The following is a 19674-nucleotide window of genomic DNA, read 5'->3' on the forward strand; positions in this document are numbered from 1 at the left end:
CCTGGCACAAACAGAGTGCTCGATGAATGTGTAGCAGGTGTGAATCTCCGTCCAGAAAGTCAGCTGTTGAAAGAGCAGAGCTTTCAGATGTTTTCCGTAACGCACCTTAATTTCTGGCCACGAACCTCCCTCTCCCAAACTGGAGAAGAACGATCCAAATCCTCCCTGGGGTTCCTCCCCTTTCCACCTCCCCCAGGTGGTCCTCCTGGGCTGGAGTCACATGCAGCCCCAGGGAGGGGCCCACCCGACCTGGGTCCTCTCGCACCCAAGCCCACCAGCCCGATCCGAACCCCTTCCTGGCTACAGTGCTGCCCTGTGGCTTCTGTAGCTTCCTGGCTCGAGGCCCAGGAATGCTTGGCAAGGTGGCCCAGAGCCCCATCTGCCCCATCTTTCCTGGCTGGTGGCACCGCTGGGAGGCAGGTACCAGGCGCATGCCGTGGGGAGCCCCAGACCAATCTGGGGCTTCTTCCCTTCTCCCGAGACCTGGGGAACCCTGTTCTCGGGAAGATTCTCCATGTGGAGTGTGGGTATGTGTGTATGCATGTGTGTGGGGGGAGTGGGGGGTGAGAAAAGAGAGGAATATCTTAAAATGTGGCCCAGTGGGAACGCGTCTGGAATGGCTGACTGAATGAATGAATGAACGAGGCAGTCGGTCCCACAGTCCGGACACTGTGCTAGGCGCTGGCCTTAGACGGAAAAGAAAGCAGCTCTGGGACAGGAGACACAGAGGTCACCCGGTCCTTCTGGGCTGTGCTAAACAGGCAGGGGGAAGAGGAGAGAGGGCTGCCCGCACATGGGGGCGGGGGCAAGCCTGGCCGTCCCTCAGGCTCTTCCTCTTCTGGAGTCTGCCCCCACCGTGCCGGCCCCTCTGGCGACGCCATCCCCTCAAAGGTCTGGTCCAAGCTTGGGCCAGCCCCCCTTGCCATGTCCTCCCCAGCACAGCCAAGATGGAGAAGAACTTTCAGAACGACCTGACCAAACGGTTGGAGACAGTACTAACACCTCACCCCCAGGGGTCAGGTTCCCCGGGGGCAGGTTGCAGCCGGAACGGGCACAGGTGGTGGGTGATGCCGTGTCATAACTGAGACGTAACACGGCGGCCTCCCTCTTGCTCAGCTCAGCCTCCCCAAGCCTTGCTGTCCAGGGGCCTGGAATTGCCCACGTTGTGCCTTCCTTGGACACCCCTAGCCGCATTCCTCTCTCCCCTGCCAGGTCTCCCCTGTGGGGCTGGCAGAGATCGCAAGGGGTTGTCGCACATGAGACGACGCAGGGAGCCTCACACCTCGGGCGTGCCCGACTCCTGCCACAGCCGCGTCCTCCCAGGGCCCCGGCGGGGCCATCCCTCTGCCACCGCGCGGCAGCTGGTGGCAGCGATCACAGGTGTCAGGGCCACAGAGAGGGGTTCCGTCCCCGCTCCCATCTGGGAGCCCCTCCGCTGTTAGTGTCAACTCGGCTGACCTTCACAGAGCCAGGTTGGGGCCAGGGACTTTTCACTTTGCCAGCTGTCTTCAAGGGTCGTTAGTGTTGTAGCACGTATCAGAATTCCCTGCCCTTTTAAGGCAGAGTAATATACGGATGGACCACATTTTGTTTTCCCCTCCATCTGTTGACGGGCACTTGGGTTGTCTCCCCTTTTGGCCAGTGTTGCTAGGAATGTGGGGGAACGAGTATCTGTCTGAGTCCCTGCTTTCCGTTCCTTTGGCTGTACGCCCGGGAGTGGGAAGTCGCCGCAGCCTTAATTGCTGTGCCTGTGCTTCCCGCAGGACGCAGGTCACTGTGTGAAACAGCAGGAGCGGAGGGAGGGCCAGGGGATGGAGGGCGACCACGTGCCAGGCGCAGAAATGAAATGTCTTCTCTCCCTCAACCCCCACGAGTCCGGCTAGGACCGCGCCCGTGTCGCAGACGGCCTCAGCCACTTTCTAGAGATCACCAGGGAGGAGGCTGGGGCTTGACCCTAAAGCCAGCACCAGTAAGAGTGATCATGGCCGATTGCTGCCGTCAGGGAAGGCTTCCTGGAGGCGGGGGCTTGAGCTGTGTATAGGGGCTCAGGATACCCTGGACATACCACAGCACACGTGCTGGTTGGTTTTGTTGCAACTTTATTTGCAGAAACTCTTCTTCCCCAGTGGTTGAAGCCCCCAAGTCGTGGCCTTTTCCAGCCATCCCCAGGCCACCTCCCACCATCCCCAGGCCACCTCCCACCATCCCATGGCCTTCTATACTGCCCCTTGGCTCCTTTTCCCCCTAGGTGTGCTGAAATGATCATCAGCATGGACAGCAGCCAGATCCACAGCAAAGACCCTCGCTATGGAGCCAGCCCCCTCCACTGGGCCAAGAACGCAGAGGTAGGCAGAGTCTGAGGGTGAGTGGTGGGGGGGAGGGGGCAGGGGGCAGGGCCCAGGGCCCCATGTTCCTCAGCTGCCTGCGGGAAGGAGGTCCCTGAGATGATTCTGGGGGGTTGATCTCATAGTGGTCCCGCAGGCTTTGCTGCTCGCAGGCTCAGGGTCCTGTCTGTGGGTTCTTTGTGTGAATTGGGGATCCTATGGCCTGGCTTTGGAGGCGTGAAATCAGCGAGGTGACGTGTGAGAAAAGGCTTCATAAAGTGCCAAACAGAAGTTGGTGCTGCTACTGGCTGTGCCCACAGAGAGCCTGGTGGGGCAGCGATTCCACGGGCCGCCCCTAAGCCAAGCTCCATGCCCCTGGGAGGGTGGAGGCCTCTGGTCCCTCACCTCCAGGAAGCACAGCTCAACAGGGCCCTGGATGCCCCAGAGATTGTGGTCCGTTGTGACGGGCCAGGAGGGAGGAGATTGCCAACTTCTTCAGGGTACCTCCTTCCCGCCCTGAGCGAGACGCCAAGTCCGGCCTTTCGTGTTCGAGTGTACGAGTTGTCATTCGTTGTCACCCCTCTGTGAGGTAGGGACTTGCATTTCTATTGCCACAGAAAACTGAGGTCCAGAGGGTGTGACGGCCTACCCAAGCTCCCAGGACTGGGAGGAAGTAAGGCTGAGCTGTGGGCTCAGGACTGTCCGGCTCCAAAGGCCACGCCCCTCCCCAGGGCCCAGGCTCCCAAGGCCACGCCCCTCGCCCCCGTCCCAGGCTCCAAAGGCCACGCCCCTCCCCGCGTCCCAGGCTCCCCAGGGCTGTGGGGCGTGCAGGTGTCGCCAAGGCCCAGGGAGTGGCCAGACTTTGGCAGGATCCCAGGGAAGGTCACAGGGAGCAGGGCAAGTTGTGGGACTTTGCTGAGATGCGTCGGGTCCCGTTAGTTCCAGGAAAGGACCCGGGAGCCCCTTAAATCAGCCAGCACAAATCAGCTCTTTGTCCTCTACCGTCCTGCTGATGATGTGGGAGCCAAGATGTAGGGCCACCCCCAGAACTGGGGCCTGCCACCTGAGCTCTTGTTGCTAGTGCTTTCTGGAGGCCCGATACCTGACGGCCGCTCAGGGCGGCAGTGGCAGCCCCCAGGTGTCGCCGGCCACTGCCGCCCTTAGTGACCGCCTCCTTGGGCGTGGACCCTTTCTCCCGCAGATGGCCCGCATGCTGCTGAAGCGGGGCTGCGACGTGAACGGCACCAGCAGCTTGGGGAACACAGCCCTGCATGTGGCCGTGATGCGCAACCGCTTGGACTGTGTCATGGCCTTGCTGACCTACGGGGCCAACGCCAACGCCCGCGGAGAGCACGGCAACACGCCGCTGCACTTGGCCATGTCGGTGAGCCTGCAGGGGTGGGTGGGGGGCTACCCGTCGCTCCCTCCCTTGACACCCTCTTCCTTTCCCCGCCTCTCAGAATCTTCTTACCTGCCTACACTCCATTCAGACCTGCCTTCCCCCTTAGGAACCTTCCGTGTCCCCCTTTCAGCCCAGAGTGTCGTCTCCTTCCTCTATGCCCCTGTCCCTCTGGCTCCCGCGTCCCCCATGTGACAAGTGCATGGTGCGATGGCTCTGGCTACCCGCTGTGGCCTTGGGCAAGTCACGTCACCCCTGTCAGCCTCGATTTCCTCATCTGGAAACCGGGGGTGTCGGTACTGGCTGCGGAGTGAGCGGTGGATGCTCGGTAACCCCAGGAGGAATGTCCAGACGACACATGTGGTACCTGGCACCGTGGGCAACCCTCAGATGTCACTTCTCCTCTCCTGCATCAGGGAAAAATACCCGTCTGCATACTGTTTCTATCTCCCTGGGGGGGCTGTAAGCTCCTGGGAGGCAGGGTCTACTTGTACATCTCCGTGGCCCATGGTAGGTGTTGGCTGCGGCATTTGGTTTATTACAGAGCAGAGTTCCCCCCCTCCAGTCTGGATAGACAACTGGAGTATGAACATAAGGAATACGGGGAAGGGACTCTTACTATGTTACGGATGTGTGTGTGTTCCCATTCCGTAGCAATACCGTGTATACATAAGTATGTTCAACAGATTTCCAAGCGATGGAGTTGGAGAGGCATCTGGGACTCTAAAAGTAGATTTGGGGCACCTGGGTGGCTCAGTTGGTAAAGCATCCGACTTCGGCTCAGGTCATGATCTCACGGTTCGTGGGTTCGAGCCCCGCGTTGGGCTGCGTGCTGACAGCTCAGAGCCTGGAGCCTGCTTCGGATTCTGTGTCTCCCTGTCTCTCTGCCCCTCCCCTGCTCATGCTCTGTCTCTCTCAGTCTCTCAAAAGTAAGTAAATGTTAAAAAAAAAAATTAAAGATGTAGATTTAGGGCAAACTCAAAGACATCCTGTTTTATAGCAAAGGCCATCACTGTGGTGGAGACACTGTTACCCTGGGAGGTGGAAACTGTAAATAAAACCATGGCCATTTTCAGCAGTGAATGAGCCATTAGAATGATCTAGTCCATCAGTTCTCAAAATTTTGGGTCTATGTGGTCCCTTTATAGTGTAAAAAATTAATTATTGAAGATCCCAAAGATTTTTTTGTTTATATGGATTTTATCCATCTATATTTATTAGATTGGAGTTTATTTTCTTTTCAATATATGAAGTTTATTGTCATATTGGTTTCCATACAACACCCAGTGCTCATCCCAAAAGGTGCCCTCCTCAATACCCATCCCCCACCCTCCCCTCCCTCCCACCCCCCATCCACCCTCAGTTTGTTCTCAGTTTTTAAGAGTCTCTTATGCTTTGGCTCTCTCCCACTCTAACCTCTTTTTTTTTTTTTTTTTCTTCCCCTCCCCCATGGGTTTCTGTTACGTTTCTCAGGATCCACATAAGAGTGAAACCATATGGTATCTGTCTTTCTCTGTATGGCTTATTTCACTTAGCATCACACTCTCCAGTTCCATCCATGTTGCTACAAAGGGCCATATTTCGTTCTTTCTCATTGCCGCGTAGTACTCCATTGTGTATATAAACCACAATTTCTTGATCCATTCATCAGTTGATGGACATTTAGGCTCTTTCCATCATTTGGCTATTGTTGAGAGTGCTGCTATAAACATTGGGGTACAAGGGCCCCTATGCATCAGTCCTCCCGTATCCCTTGGGTAAATTCCTAGCAGTGCTATTGCCGGGTCATAGGGTAGATCTATTTTTAATTTTTTGAGGAGCCTCCACACTGTTTTCCAGAGCGGCTGCACCAGTTTGCATTCCCACCAACAATGCAAGAGGGTTCCCGTTTCTCCACATCCTCGCCAGCATCTATAGTCTCCTGATTTGTTCATTTTGGCCATTCTGACTGTCGTGAGGTGATATCTGAGTGTGGTTTTGATTTGTATTTCCCTGATGAGGAGCGACGTTGAGCATCTTTTCATGTGCCTGTTGGCCATAGATTGGAGTTTAAACATAAGACATTTTCAAAATATTAATTCACTTATTAAAAAAAAATCTTAATGCTTATTTTTGAGAGAGGGACAGAGCATGAGTGGGGGAGGGACAGAGAAAGAGGGGGAGGCACAGAATCCCAAGCAGGCTCCAGGCTCTGAGCTGTCAGCACGGGGCCCAACACAGGGTTTGAACTCACGAACTGTGAGATCATGACCTGAGCCGAAGTCAGACGCTTACCGGACTGAGCCACCCAGGTCCCCCTCAAAATATCGATTCATTTAAAAATAACAATTCACCAATCACAAGCTAGCCAAATTAAATAACATTTTTATGCAAAACAACTTTATTTTCCAAAACAAAAAACAATCCAGAAGAGTTGGCATCCTTTTACATCTTCGTGAATCTTTTTAATGCCTGGCCTCAGAGAAGGCATACTGAGCCTCCTATCTTCTGCTACATTTATTCTCTTGCAATATGTTGTTGAATATATGTTGGGGGATAAGAAGAAAATCTGGCCTCCCAATGCTATGTTGGAAAAGATGCACAGTTGCACCTTTTCAGAGAATCATGGATATTCTTTGATGTTGCACCAAAACTGGACAAGGGTAGTTTCTGACAAGTCAGTTGCAGTGGGCAGAACAGCCATCTCCAGGAGCTTTTCACACTTTGTTACATTAAATACTTTATTCCACCGGTATCTCTTGTGCTTGGCATGGATCTCTTACCCATGCGTAATTTCCTTGGAAAATACCGGTTCACCATGTATGCGTAGAAACGGCGACCCATTTCATCAGACGCTATCAAAACCCCACATTTGTAAATATCCCCACTGATCTCATCAGAAAAACCTTTCAGTTTGGGGAAGCCGTCAAAGCTGTCAAGCCCACTTGTGGCATATACAAGTTTTCTGGAATTGCCATTTTTGTTTGCAAGCTTGAATTTTGTCATTGGCACAAAATATCATCAGATGTTTTTCTTTCTTGAAGTGCCAGGCTCACTGCGTTCATTTTTGAGAACACGTCTTCTGGATACCCAAGGCTGAACAATCGTAGTTTGTCAGTCATAGTCTCAAATAAAAATGGTGTTCCCGGGGAAAAAAACGCGTGCTTCTGCTCACAACTCCAGCAAATTGCCTACGTGCTTTTCCTCAAGATAACAGTTGTACTCTGGTATGCCACAGAAATGCCCAGGCTTTCTCTCTATCTTACAACACAAGTACACGATGTCAAATCGTAATAAAATTCATTCTTACTGCTTCATGAAGGGCATTCCAAAGTGAGACTGGCTTTTTAATTAATTGGCTGATTTTTTAAAATGTCTTTATTTATTTTTGAGAGAGAGAGAGAGAGAGAGAGAGAGAGACGGAGTGCAAGCAGGGGAGGGGCACAGAGAAATGGAGATACAGAATCCAAAGCAGTCTCCAGGTTCTGAGCTGTCAGCACAGAGCCCAACGCGGGGCTCAAACTCAGGGACCATGAGATCGTGACCTGAGATGCTTAACCTATTGAGCCACCCAGGCACCTGTTAATTGGTTGATTTTTTACTGCTAGTGAGTGGCAGAGAAAAACACCACAACGGTGTCACCGTCTTGCTATGGCACTAGGAGCTTTATCCATCATTGTTTTTATGCCATCAGTGCTAAAGTCAACACAATGCAAGAAGCAAACACCATCTTGATAGTCTTATGAAAGCAGGTTTTTTTTTAAAATTTATTTTTAGTAATCTCTACGCCCAACCTGGGGCTCAAACTCACAACCCCAAGATCAAGAGCCGCACACTCTTCCAACTGAGCCAGCCAGAGGTCCCTGTGAAAACAGTTTGAACCTCACAAACCCTCTAGAGGGTCTCACACGTTCGGTGGGGGGCGGAGGGGGGGGGCACACGTGTCACTTTGAGGACTGCTGACATTCACTGGTTCCCATACCTCAGGAACTTGCAGACCAGCCTCACATTTTTTGGCACGTTGATGTGTCACTTGCACAATTAGTGCTCAATCATTTCTTTAAGTTGGTTTGCTTTTATTAACTTATTTTTATAAAGTCTTTATTTATTTATTTTTAGAGAGAGTGAGAGCACGTGTGTGCACCAGCCAGGAAGGGGCAGAGAGAGAAAGAGGGAGAGAATCCCGAGCAGGCTTCACGCTGTCGGTGCAGAGCCCAATGCTGGGCTCGATCTCACAAACCGTGAGACCATGACCTGAGCTGAAATCAAGAGTTGGCCGCTTAACCCGCTGAGCCGCCCAGGCGCCCCTAAGTTGGCCTGCTTTTAAATCTTACTTAAATTTATTTCAAAGGAGATGTTCTGTCGCCACCGTAAGTGGTAAACCAGTGACACGAAAAGAAGGAAACCAAGACAGAAATGCGTAACTAATGACTCAAGCATGCATAATCACCAGTGCCCGTATAAATCCTAATGTACATGAACCACTATTTGGAAAACTGCATTCTAGACACAAGTCTTCATTCTCCAAGCCAGGAGATCAGCCCCCAGCAAGAGGGAGTTGATAAGACCAGAGCACGGTCTCCAGGCAGCCAGTTGATTGGCTTGTTCTGGGAAACCACGCCCCACCCTGCCCCGCCCAGCCTCCGATGTTAATGCGCTTTGGAGGCAAGCTGCCCTTGGAGGTTGCCGTCAGGGAGGACGTGTGCCCAGTTACCCCCTCAGAAGTGGCACCCTAGACCTGATGGACAAGACAGCCTTCCCTTTCCCCCGCTCACCCTTTGCTGCTGCTTCTGGAAGTGATCAGCAGCTGACCCTTCAGTGGCCCCGTGGCCCCTGGGGCGGGGGTCATTGATGCACTGCTTCCTTCCAGGAGCTGGTGGGGCTGGCACCTGGGGTGAGTCACTTCCAGCTTCTGCCTGGGTTATTAAACGGGTGGGGGACCTGAAGGGTTCTAGCACCTTCTGCCGTGCCGTGAGAGGCCCGCCGAGTCGGTAGGCAGAGCGGAAGAGGCTGGCGTCCTTTTTCTCTTCCTTTCCCTGAGCCGTTGGATTTTCCCCCTCACTTCATCCCCAACAGAAAGACAACGTGGAGATGATCAAGGCCCTCATTGTGTTTGGGGCAGAGGTGGATACCCCAAATGACCTCGGAGAGACTCCTGCTTTCATAGCTTCCAAGATCAGCAAACGTAAGTGCCCTGCACTCCGGTCCCAGAGTTGGGGCGGGGGGTGGGGGGGGGGTGGTGATGATGCATGCACTGGGGAGGAGGGGTGGTCCCAGCAGCCCGGCACCAGCATCCTGTCTGTACCCACCCCACTTGCTCCCTGCGTAGGGTTTCCAGGAGCACCTGGAAGGCAGAGAGGGGAAGCTTCCCTGTGCCCGAGCACAAGGGCCATACCCAGTAGGTGGGACCCTCCAAGGGGCTTGCCAAGCCAGTGTCCCCTTCTGTGCCGCCCTCATCCCACCTCCGGGTGCCAGGACGCGGGGGGAGGCAGGTGGGGGAGGCAGTAATTCCCGGATGGAGCCACTGGCAGGAAGAACCGCGGGTGGATGCATGCCCGCTACACGAGTGTGTGTGCACGCGGGCTTGAGGCACACACTGCATGCTCGCTTGGTGAGCCCTGGCGTCCGGGCTGGAGAAAGATCATCCTCAGCAGAAGCCCGGGGCCCCTCGGGGGGTTTCAGGGAGCCGTGGAGGCTGCCGTGGGCGCGCAGGTGACTGTGTGTGCGCACGTGTGTGTGTGTGTGTGTGTGCTACTTCCTGAAAACATCCTTTTTAGTTACCCTGTCTGTTAGATGAGGGTAAATGCCCGCGGACTGGCTCGTCCCTTTCGAGCCCCGGGAGGGACGCTGCATTCGGCAGTTTTGAGAATTGCCGTACGTGCAGTCCCGACACGAGGTGCGATCCCACAAACCACAAGATCATGACGTGGGCCCGAATCACGAGTTGGACTCTTAACTGACTGAGCCACCCAGGCGCCCCATTGTCGTGGGTTTTTTGTTTTGTTTTGTTTTGTTTTGTTTTGTTTTTTCCTGTTTTTAAATTTTTGATTCCTGACTGTTCATGGTAGCTTGTAGAGATGTGTGTATGGAGGGGGGAGTCCTGTTTTCTTGACCAGAAGTGAAGGGAAAGAGGGGGACCCCAAATACTCAGACCGGGTAACCTCGACCCCTTTCCAGATTCTGTGGTCGACCTCAGCACCTGCCCTGGGCCCCAGGAAGCTATTGGGCTACAGGCGACTGGAGTCAGCATGCCCTGTCAGGGTGGGGTCAGGCCTCCCGGGCGCCCGGTTCCCCCACATACCCAGGCCGCCTGGTAGATGAGAGAGGGGACCGTGTATGGAAAGGAGGGGCCTCTCACTTGCTTGTTGACATCATTTGTGATCCTGTGCGATCTCCCCTCCCCCAAACCTTACTAGTTGTTACCAGGAAGACGCTCTTAACTCTGCTGAAAAACGTAGGGGCCGACCACCGCCTCCCACTCACCCAAGGGGCCCCCTCGGAGCAGTGCTCCACTGCGACACATCACTCCTTGTTCTCCCAGGAAAGATCTCAGCCCCCACCGATCAGCTTAAACAACCTAGGTAGGCCTCTTTCCTGCCACACTCCCTCCTCTCCAGCTGGTCCCCAGGCACTGGGATCGGAGCAGTCCTGATGCGAAGGAAACGGGGCCCAGGGTAGAAGTTGTTGAAAGGAACGAGGGAGGTTGGGGCAGGATTCGTCAGCCTCTGGAGGCAGCCAGCACCCACGGAGCCCAGAGGCCTGGGGGGAGAGGGGCCCCTGGCTAATGGCCCGCAGTCCATTTCTCCTGAGAGGATGTTCTGAACATGGTCTCCGGTCTGGGCGTCCCCGTGGCACCTTTGCAGTGAGGACTGTCTCGGCCTCTTGTGCACTGGGAGCTCAGGGTGGGGCGGTGAGGAGTGCTGTTGGGGTCGGGCACCCCTGGCCCTCTGGCTTCAATGAGGAGTGTGTCTGCCGTGCTGCTGTGTCTCTGTCAGGCCTGGGGCCTGTGTGTCTGTCCCCTGCTGGCCCTTTGGTGACCTACAGGCTTTTGAACATGGCCAGGCAACCTGCATCTGCCCCTAGGTGACCTTGGTGCCCGTGGAGATGGCCCCCAAGGAGATGGGGTCCCGTCTCTGGGCTTTCTGTGGGCTGACCCAGCCACGGCCTAGACTGTGTGAGAGCCGGGTCCCCTGGATAGGGCTGTCGGCAACCAGTCCTTGGCAAGCTGGCCTTTCTCTCCGCTGCTGTGGAAGCAGACACCAGCACCTGTAGCCTGGATGGCCCAGCCTAGCCAGGAGTCAGGAGAGCAGAGCCCGCGGCCACAGTTTGTCCTTCTGGCCCCTCCTCTCCGCTCCCCTGCCCGTCCCCGTCTAGGACCTGCCCCCCCTCCCAACCCCATCTTTATCTCTCAATTTTACAGGCAGGCAGTCACCCACGCCAGGCTGGATGGTGGGCCTGGGGCGCAGCGTCCGATGGGTAACGCCCTGGGCCTGGAGGGGCTGCAGAGCCTGCCCAGCCCCGAGTTAGCTGTAGCTCTAGTGGCCTCTTCTCAGCTGCCTGCCCGAACCATGAACCATCCTTGGCCACCCTCCCCCTGGCACTCTGGCCACTGCCTCTCCTGGCCGGTCTCCGCTTGTCTCGCCCACCCTCTGGCCACCCGCTCTGGTGAGGGTAGATACACACTGCCTTGCAGCCTGCCTTCCTGCTTTGCTGCTTCTAGACTCTGCACAGTGGTGGGGAGGGCAGTCAGAATCCGATGGCATGGCGGTGCTGGGCCAGGCCCCCGGGGCCGGGCTGCTGGCCAGGAGGGCAGCCAGTCCACCCGGGGGGGCGGCGGGCTCGGGCCCAGAGGAGAACATGGGCAGAGGGGTGGGTGCGGCTGGTCTGAGAGGCCGCTGAGGAAAGTTCCAGACCTGGGATCAGGGCGAGCAGCCTCTGAAGAGTGGTCGGTTATCTCCCTTTGCTCGTGGGTTTAAACCGAAAGGAGTGTCCTGACTCACTCCTTTGGGCTAAATGACCTTGGACGAGTTTATGTAGCCTCTTTGAGCCTCATCTGTAAATTGGGAATAAGGATTCTGGTGACGGCGGCTGTCAGCAACTCCACTTGCCCGATGCATGAGAAAGTGCTCTGTGGGCTGGAAACACCGGCCACGGAAGGGGTGCTTGTGCTCTGGGGCTTTGGGAGGAAGGCACTGCGGAGAATCTGGGAGGTGGCCGGGCGGGGGTGAGGGATGCTTCCCAGGGCAGGGGGCCACCCTCTGCACTCGAGCCCGTTTCACCCCAAGGGGCCCGTGGCCTCTGGCTCAGCTGTGTCTTGGGACAAAGGGCCCTTCCTGGTGGCAGGGGGCAAGGTGCGCCCCCTAGGGCCAGCAGGGTGAGGGCTCAGCTCCAGATTTGCTCAGGGCCCGTGGGATTGGGGGGGGGGGGGGGGGCGGTGCTTGGCACCTGCGTGGCCCCAGCCCACTCTGCCCTGTGCCTCGCAGAACTGCAGGACATCATGCATATCTCCCGGGCCCGGAAGCCGGCGTTCATCCTGAGCTCCATGAGGGACGAGAAGCGGACGTAAGTGGGGGAGGGAAGGAGGGGGACCGCATGCACCAGGCCTCTGTTTGGTGCCCTCCGGCAGGCTCGGGGCTGTTGTCTAGTGCACACCACAGCCCTATGAGGTGGCCTGTGTCCTCTGTAGTTCACAGCCAAGAGACTGGGTGTTCGGAGAGCCTGGGTCTGCTCTCTCATCAGGGACCGTGCGGGCTGTGGGTTACACGATAGAGCTGGCTGCAAGCCTGTCCCGTCCCTCCTGACCTTGTGTTGGTTTGTTGGGGAAGGTCACCCAGATCCCCACCGCGATGCTGAGCCTCCTTCCCTCTGCCTCCATCCTGGCCCCTGCCCTGCTTCCCTCCACAGAGCTGGTGGGCCGGGCGGACTTCCCGAGCACCTGCTGTACGTCCAGGCCCGTTCTTGGAGGCAGGCCTGCGTGATGGGCACAAAGAGCAGAGGCCTTTGTCCTTGAGGGCGGTCCCTGGGGCCTCAGAAGCGGTGCCTGCCAGCGCGGCAAGTTCCCGGAGCACAGAGCACAAACGTGTGTGCGCTCGACTGCGCTCTGTCTTCCTTTCCGTGATAGAGTTGCTTTCTTGTTCTCCGTTTGCGACTGTGCCACGTCCCTAACAGCTTTCCTAGGGAGGGATTAGGATCCTTGTTTCGCGCAGACAGAACCTGAGTCCCCGGGAGGCGAAGTGCCTTGCTCAAGCTCACACCATGAGTGTGGGAGCAGAGACTCTAGCCCCCGGCTCGCGAGTTCCTGCCCTTTCTGCTGCCGCAGGCACTCTCCCGGCTGCCTCAGTAGTGCCGGCCCCCGCAGGGCAAGCTCTCAGTCCGCAGACACAGCCCCTGCTCCTAGGGCCAGGCAGTGGCAAGTGGTTCTGCCTCCCCTTGCCTGAAGGGTTGGCTTCCCCTTGGTAAGTCCTACTTGTTTCCAAGGCCACCCTGTAACGTGCCCCGTGGGGGTGCACCTGCTGCATCAGCATTGTACTTCTCTGCTCCCACTGAACTTCCTGCATGTACGCGCACATGTGCGCGCGCACACACACACACACACACACACACACACACACACCTGCACAGGGGCTGAGGAGGGTAACGTCCCGACCAGTAAGACGGGAGGAGGCAGATTCTCCAGCAGGACTCAGATGGTTTGCAGCAGCCTGAGTACTCTCCCTGGAGGTGGGACTGAGGCGACAATCAGGACACCCCCGTGGGGACCTTCCCACGAAAGGCTGCGAGCCTCGTAGCTCAGCCTTGCTCCCTGGGGGCTGACGTCTCCGTTGTAAGCCCCACATCCTCAGAAGGGTCTCTTGCGTTTTTGCCCTGGCCCCCTGGTCATGGGCCCTGCAGGCCTCCAGTGACGGCCCAGCATCCCCTGCCACGCTCTGGGCTTGCTGCGGGGCTGGGCAGCTTGTCCAGAAGACGGACCCTAGAGGTGGGCCACCCGGGCCTCCTTCATTCACCAGTTAGTCCATCGGACGCCTCCAGAGTGCACTGGAAAGGCAGCGCTGCGCGGAGCAGGGCAGTCCCTGCCCTTGGAAGCTTCTGTCCCACCCACTGGGGGAGAAAGTGAACGAGGGAAAACCGCCTGCTTGTGGGAGGGAGAAGGGCTCTACAGCAAGAAAGTGGGTGGAGAAGGAGCTGGCTGAGCCGGAGGGTGCTAATGGCATCAGAGCAGGCTTCTCCGGGCGGTGACATTTACGCTGAGATGGAAGGAGGAGGAGACCAGACGGAAGCTTCCTAGTCTGAGCACAGACAGTGGAAGCCTTAGGGCAGGGAGCTGGGCACGGCAGGACCGAGGGAGACGTGTCGGGTCGTGTTGCCCAGCAGGTGACTCAGGAGTCAGCAGACCCTCCCCTTCCCCCATCCCTGTCTGGGTCCGGCCACATCGCTTCCCCATCTCGTGACTTTGGGTGGTCACCTAACCTCTGAGCTTCACTCCTTCCCAGACGTGCACAGGGGTAGCAGGGAGCGTCTGCCTCCAAGGGGTGTGGGACATCTAAGTGAATTCATGTGGGTGAAAGCCCCTCACAGCCCCTGGCACAGAGATGGTGCTTCCTCCCTGCCCCCCTCCTCCCTCTCCACCACCGTTCCTGGCTGCAGGAGAGCCCTTCCCCCAGCCTCGTTTAATTCAGACAGACTTTTCTCAGGCACCTGCTTCCGGTCAGGCCCCCGACTGGGAATCTAGGCCCGACCAAAACCCAGTGGGAGAGACAGACCCAGGTGTCTGCTGAGGTGACACCTGGCCGCTCCCTTCATTGTTCCTGCTCTTCCCCCTCCTGAAATACTATATGTTTATTTCCTTACTGACTGCGCTCCCCCTACCTGCCCCCTGCCCCCCCACACACCCCTAAAAGCCCAGTAGCACAAGCTCCACAGGGCCTTGTCTCACACAGTCACAGATGCTCAGGGACACGGGCCCACGTAAGGAGCTGGGCTCTAACGGGCCCTCTTCTCTCCCGCTGCTGTCCCCACCACAGCCACGACCACCTGCTCTGCCTGGACGGAGGGGGCGTGAAGGGCCTCGTCATCATCCAGCTCCTCATTGCCATCGAGAAGGCCTCGGGCGTCGCCACCAAGGATCTCTTTGACTGGGTGGCGGGGACCAGCACTGGAGGCATCCTGGCCTTGGCCATTCTGCACAGTGAGGGTGGCCCCGGGGGCGGTGGGGGCAGGGTGGGGGGGGGGTGGTTGGGATCTGCCCTCACATTGGGCTCAGCTTCTTTTCAGGGCTTTGCAAAGAGAGTCACCGGGGACGGGGAGGCCTGTAAGCCCTTTGTGGGGCGGGTGAGGGTGTTGGGGTCTGAGGCTCGAAAGAGAAGGGCTTGGAGGCAGGCTAGGGGCATGGTGCCCTGCCCTCCACAGGGGACAGAACTGGTTGCCTTTCAGTGTAGGAACCATTTTTATGCCTCCACCACTCCTGCCCATAGCCTTGTGAGGCAGGCACCTCAGGGCCTCAAAACCTGCTGAAAATAAGGAAAACCATCCCGATGGTGGATGGTCTCAGGGAGGAGGATCCACAGAGCCACGGAATGCCGGAGCCCCGGCCTACACGTCTCATTTTACCCCCAGAGACATGAAGGCCCCGGTGGGAGAGGTGACTCAAAGTCACATAGCCCACCCATGGGGTTACTGGGGCTAGGACGGTCCCCTAGACTCTCAGCCCAGCACTTCCCAAGGCCACAGGGCCTTGCACCGCAGCGCCCTGCATACCAGACAGGCTTCTGGGTAGTTCTTGTCTCCACTCAAGCTGGGCTGCCTGTGGGGGGCCCTCCCAGAGCCAGCAACCACCCAGGCAATTGTCCTCTGCCTTGGCATCCCTAACCTGCCGTCCTTGCCCCAGTGCCTGGCGGATTCCAGGCTCTCCAGGCGCCCCCCGCCCATGTCTTGAAGGCACCAGGAGAGGACCTTCTTGCCCCCAGGCAGGGCCTATGGGTCAGGTGCAGGCTCTAGCTCAGGGAGCCCCAGTCCCCTGGGGGAACCACAAGTACCTGGGTATTCACTGTGTGAAAAGGGCGCGGGCCAGCAGTTCGGAGTGTCAGGGACATGGGGCAGCCTGCTCAGCCGGTGGCTGAGAGCAGCGTCCCATCGAGCTCTTCCGGGACGAGGAGGATTATCAGTCAGTAAACTGCTAGCGTCAGGGGGCCCACATCCCCTCTCTGGGTCTCCAGTTGTGCCTTCCATGAGCACAAAGCTATCTCGGATCTGCCTCTGCTCGGTGGGGCAGGAGGTCCGCGGCGGAGGTTCTGGCCTCGTCCAGAAAGGGTCACTTCCTGCTTTAGACTCCCAGGGGCTATGGGAGAGATTTGAGAAGTCTCAGACGGGCAGACCCCCTCCTCTCCGCAGCCCCCTCTGCGCGCACAGCCCAGGTGCGGCCTGCTCCTTCTGGCTGTCCACAGAGGCCCACAGGACAGGGCTGGCCCTTCTGTTCTGAGCCACATGAGGTGGCTCTAGATTCAGTTTACAAGCTCTTACATTCTCAGGGCCCTCTCTAAGGAAAATAATACAAAGTTGGGAACACAGAATTAGGCCCAGAGCCACGGGGCTGCTGAAGGAGATTTCTGCCTCTGCGGGAAGTTTCCCAGGAGAGGCCCAGGAGCCCAAGCCTGGGTAGTGCCTGAGCCAATCCGGTCCCCTCCTGCCATCCCCTGCCGGCCACCGTGGTCCTGCGGCTGTCAGGGCGTGGCCCTCGTGTCTCCCCGATCTTGTTCTAGGCAAGTCCATGGCCTACATGCGGAGCGTGTACTTTCGCATGAAGGATGAGGTGTTCCGAGGCTCGCGGCCCTACGAGTCGGGGCCCCTGGAGGAGTTCCTGAAGCGCGAGTTTGGGGAGCACACCAAGATGACCGACGTCAAGAAACCCAAGTAAGGCTCCTCAGCGGGAGCGCTGTGGCCATGGCCCCGGGTAGGCAGCCCTTCGGCTGTTCCCCCGCGGGGCCGAGGGCTCCCTGTCCTGGTCTGGTTAAAGCTGAGGGGCCGGGGAGGCGAGACGCTTCTTCCCAAGTGAACAGGGGGCTTCTGGAGGACATGGCGGACACCGTCACTCCAGGTCCGAGGGGGTCGCGTCTGATCCACCATACACTCAGGACCTTTTTGCTGAGCAGGGCTCTGCCCCAGGCATCGCATGTGCGCCGTGGGGGGTGAAAGGTGCAACCACCGGGCGGAAAGGCTGGTGCGCCGTTTGCAGGCTGGTTGGGAGGTAACTGACCTGAAAAGTGACAGCCACGCAGGGCCGCCCGTGCTTGAGAAGTTCCAGAAGAGCCTGCAGCACAGCTATTTCTTTGTAGTACTCCCCACCCCAGAATTACTTTCTCGTCCGTTTCTTGCCTGTCTCCCCGCCAGGCTAGAGCTCCCTGAGGCAGAAACATGGCCGTGTGTTTCTTCTGCACCCCCAGCATCTGGCACAGTGCCTGCCCCAGAGCAGGGCATTGAGAAGTGTTCATGAGCTGACTGACTGTCAGAGAGAGAGAGAGAGAGAGAGAGAGAGAGAGCGAACTGAGGGCCTGAGGGCAAGGTGGTCACGGGGGCTTCCTGGAGGAAGTAACATGTCAGCAAGGCCCTAGAAATTTAGGGGGGATTTCTTTTCATAATAAAGCTTTTTTTCTTTTTTCTTTTTCTTTTTTTCCATTTAAGAATAATACCTAGTCTTCTAAGAAAATCTGGCAAATACAGAAAGTAAGAAGGAGGAAAATCTCATCCACGTAGTAAAACCCAAAAGATAACTATTTTTGTATGTATGTATGTATGTATGTATTTATTTATTTATTTATTTTAAATCTTACTTAGTTTGAGAGACAGAGCAGAGGAGGGGCAGAGAGAGAGAGGGAGAGAGAGAATCCCAGGCAGGCTCTGTGCTGTCAGCGCGGAGCCCGATGCGGGGCTCGATCTCACCAACTGTGACATCATGACCTGAGCCAAAACCAAGAGTTGGGCGGTTAACCGACTGAGTCACCCAGGCACCCCATAAAGATAACTGGTTTAAAAAAAATTTTTTTTTTAATGTCTTTATTTATTTTTGAGACAGAGAGAGACAGAGCATGAGCAGGGGAGGGGCAGAGAGAGAGGGAGACACAGAATCCGAAGCAGGCTCCAGGCTCTGAGCCGTCAGTACAGAGCCGGACGCGGGGCTCGAACTCACAAACGGTGAGATCACGACCTGAAGTCAGACGCTTAACCGACTAAGCCACCCAGGCTCCCCAAAGATAACTTTTTAAAACATTTTTATATATTTTATCCTAGACATTTTTGCTCTTTTTTCTTATGGTGAAATAGAACAAACATTTAGAAAAGTACATAAACCAGTTCAGTGAATAATTACAAAGGAAACACCCAGGTAACCACCAGCCAAGTCCAAAAGCCCTTTGAGCACGTCCCCAGCCCCATCACAACCCCGCCCTGCCGCTTGGGGGCGCTGTCCTCCTGACTGCGGTCATGTGGATTTCCTGTACAATTTCACCGCCTGTGACTGCAGCCCTGAACAGCGTGGTTTGGGTCTTGCCTGTCTCTGGGCTTGGACGGACGCATTTTATGTTCTAGCTCCCCTCCGTCCATGCCGCATTTTGTCAGCGTGGCCCCCGCTGCTGGGCGAAGCTGTGTTGCATTCATTTCCATTGCCGTGGGGGACTCCCCTGGACGGCGATGCCCAGTTTGCTTCTCCCAGTACCTTCCATCAACATTTCGGTTGTTTCCACTTTGGACCTCTGGGGAGGAGTCCTGCAGTGAACACCTCCGGACCTGATTTCTGACCCACGGCTGTACATGTCTCCACCTCTCAGAAAATGCATGGCTTCAGCTCATAGATTCTGACCAACTCTTTTTTTCAAAGTGCGGTTTCTGTTTTCTCTCTCATTAAGCCCTGTTTGGGAGTTTCTGTTGCTCTGCATTCTTGTTTATGTTTGGTTGTTATCAAACGTTTTTATCTTTACAAATCCGGGGGTGGGGGTGGGGGTGGTGAAAGGTGGTGTCTCCATGTGGCCTGAATTTTCATTTTCCTGATTTACTGCGGAGATTGAACACGTTTGTGTATGTTTAGAGGTTGTTTGCGTTCCTCTTTTGTAAACTTCCTGTTCAGATGTTTTGCCTATTTTTGGTAAAATGGGGTTGTGGGATTTGGGGGTTAAGAGGCTTCTATGTATGTATGTATGTATGTATGTATGTATCTATCTATTTTTAAGTCATCTCTACTCCCAATGTGGGACTCAAACCCACATCCCTGAGGGGTTAAGAAGCTTCTTAATGATTTATTTTATTTTATTTTATTTTATTTTATTTTATTTTAGAGAGAGAATATGAGCAGGGGAGAGGGGCAAAAGGAAAGAGAAAGAATTGCAGGCTCCACGCTCAGTGTGGAGCCTGATGGCAGGGCTCGATCCCGTGACCCTGGGATCATGACCTGAGCCAAAATCAAGAGTGGGACACAACCGACTGAGCCACCTAGGTGTCCCAGTGATATTTATATCCTAAAAACTAGTCCTTTGATGGGTATATAGATGTGAAATCTTGTATATAGATTTGAAATCTTTTCTCCCACTCTGTGGCTTGACCTTTCATTCTCTTTACAGCGTTTTGTTGATGAATGGATTTTTTTTAAAGTTTATTTGTTTATTTTGAGAGAGAGAGGGAGTGCATGAGCAGGGGAGGGGCTGAGAGAGAGAGAGAGAGAATTTCAAGCAGAATCTGAGTGACCAGGGCTGAGCCCGATGCAGGACTCAAACTCACAAACCACGAGATCATGACCTGAGCCCAAATCAAGAGTTGGATGCTTAACTGAGCCACCCCGGTGCCCCTGATGAACGGATGTTCGTAATGGAGTAGAATTTATAAATGTTTTCCTTTTTATGGCTGGTGCTTTTTATGTCTGTTCAAGAACCCTTCCTTAACCTTGAGGCAGGGAGCGATTTTCTTGTCAGCTCAGAAATCTCTCAAGATCTG

The 19674-nt window shown here is 55.8% G+C and overlaps 1 protein-coding gene across 8 annotated transcripts in view; it reads left to right on the forward strand.

The window, feature by feature from the left end:
- The window catches only part of PLA2G6 (phospholipase A2 group VI), a 61195-nt gene that overhangs the window by 30860 nt on the left and 10661 nt on the right, over positions 1-19674 (forward strand). For 7 of the 8 annotated variants that reach the window (XM_058741308.1, XM_058741307.1, XM_058741312.1 and 4 more), the window contains exons 6-12: positions 2249-2345; positions 3526-3708; positions 8779-8887; positions 10119-10283; positions 12186-12264; positions 14724-14887; positions 16458-16608. In XM_058741308.1, coding sequence (XP_058597291.1) covers positions 2249-2345; positions 3526-3708; positions 8779-8887; positions 10119-10283; positions 12186-12264; positions 14724-14887; positions 16458-16608 — 948 coding nt within the window. The remainder of the gene's footprint in view (positions 1-2248; positions 2346-3525; positions 3709-8778; positions 8888-10118; positions 10284-12185; positions 12265-14723; positions 14888-16457; positions 16609-19674) is intronic. The other variant, XM_058741311.1, reaches the window with a different exon arrangement.

This window comes from Neofelis nebulosa, chromosome 8 (assembly GCF_028018385.1).
Source record: "Neofelis nebulosa isolate mNeoNeb1 chromosome 8, mNeoNeb1.pri, whole genome shotgun sequence".
Lineage (NCBI taxonomy): Eukaryota > Metazoa > Chordata > Mammalia > Carnivora > Felidae > Neofelis > Neofelis nebulosa.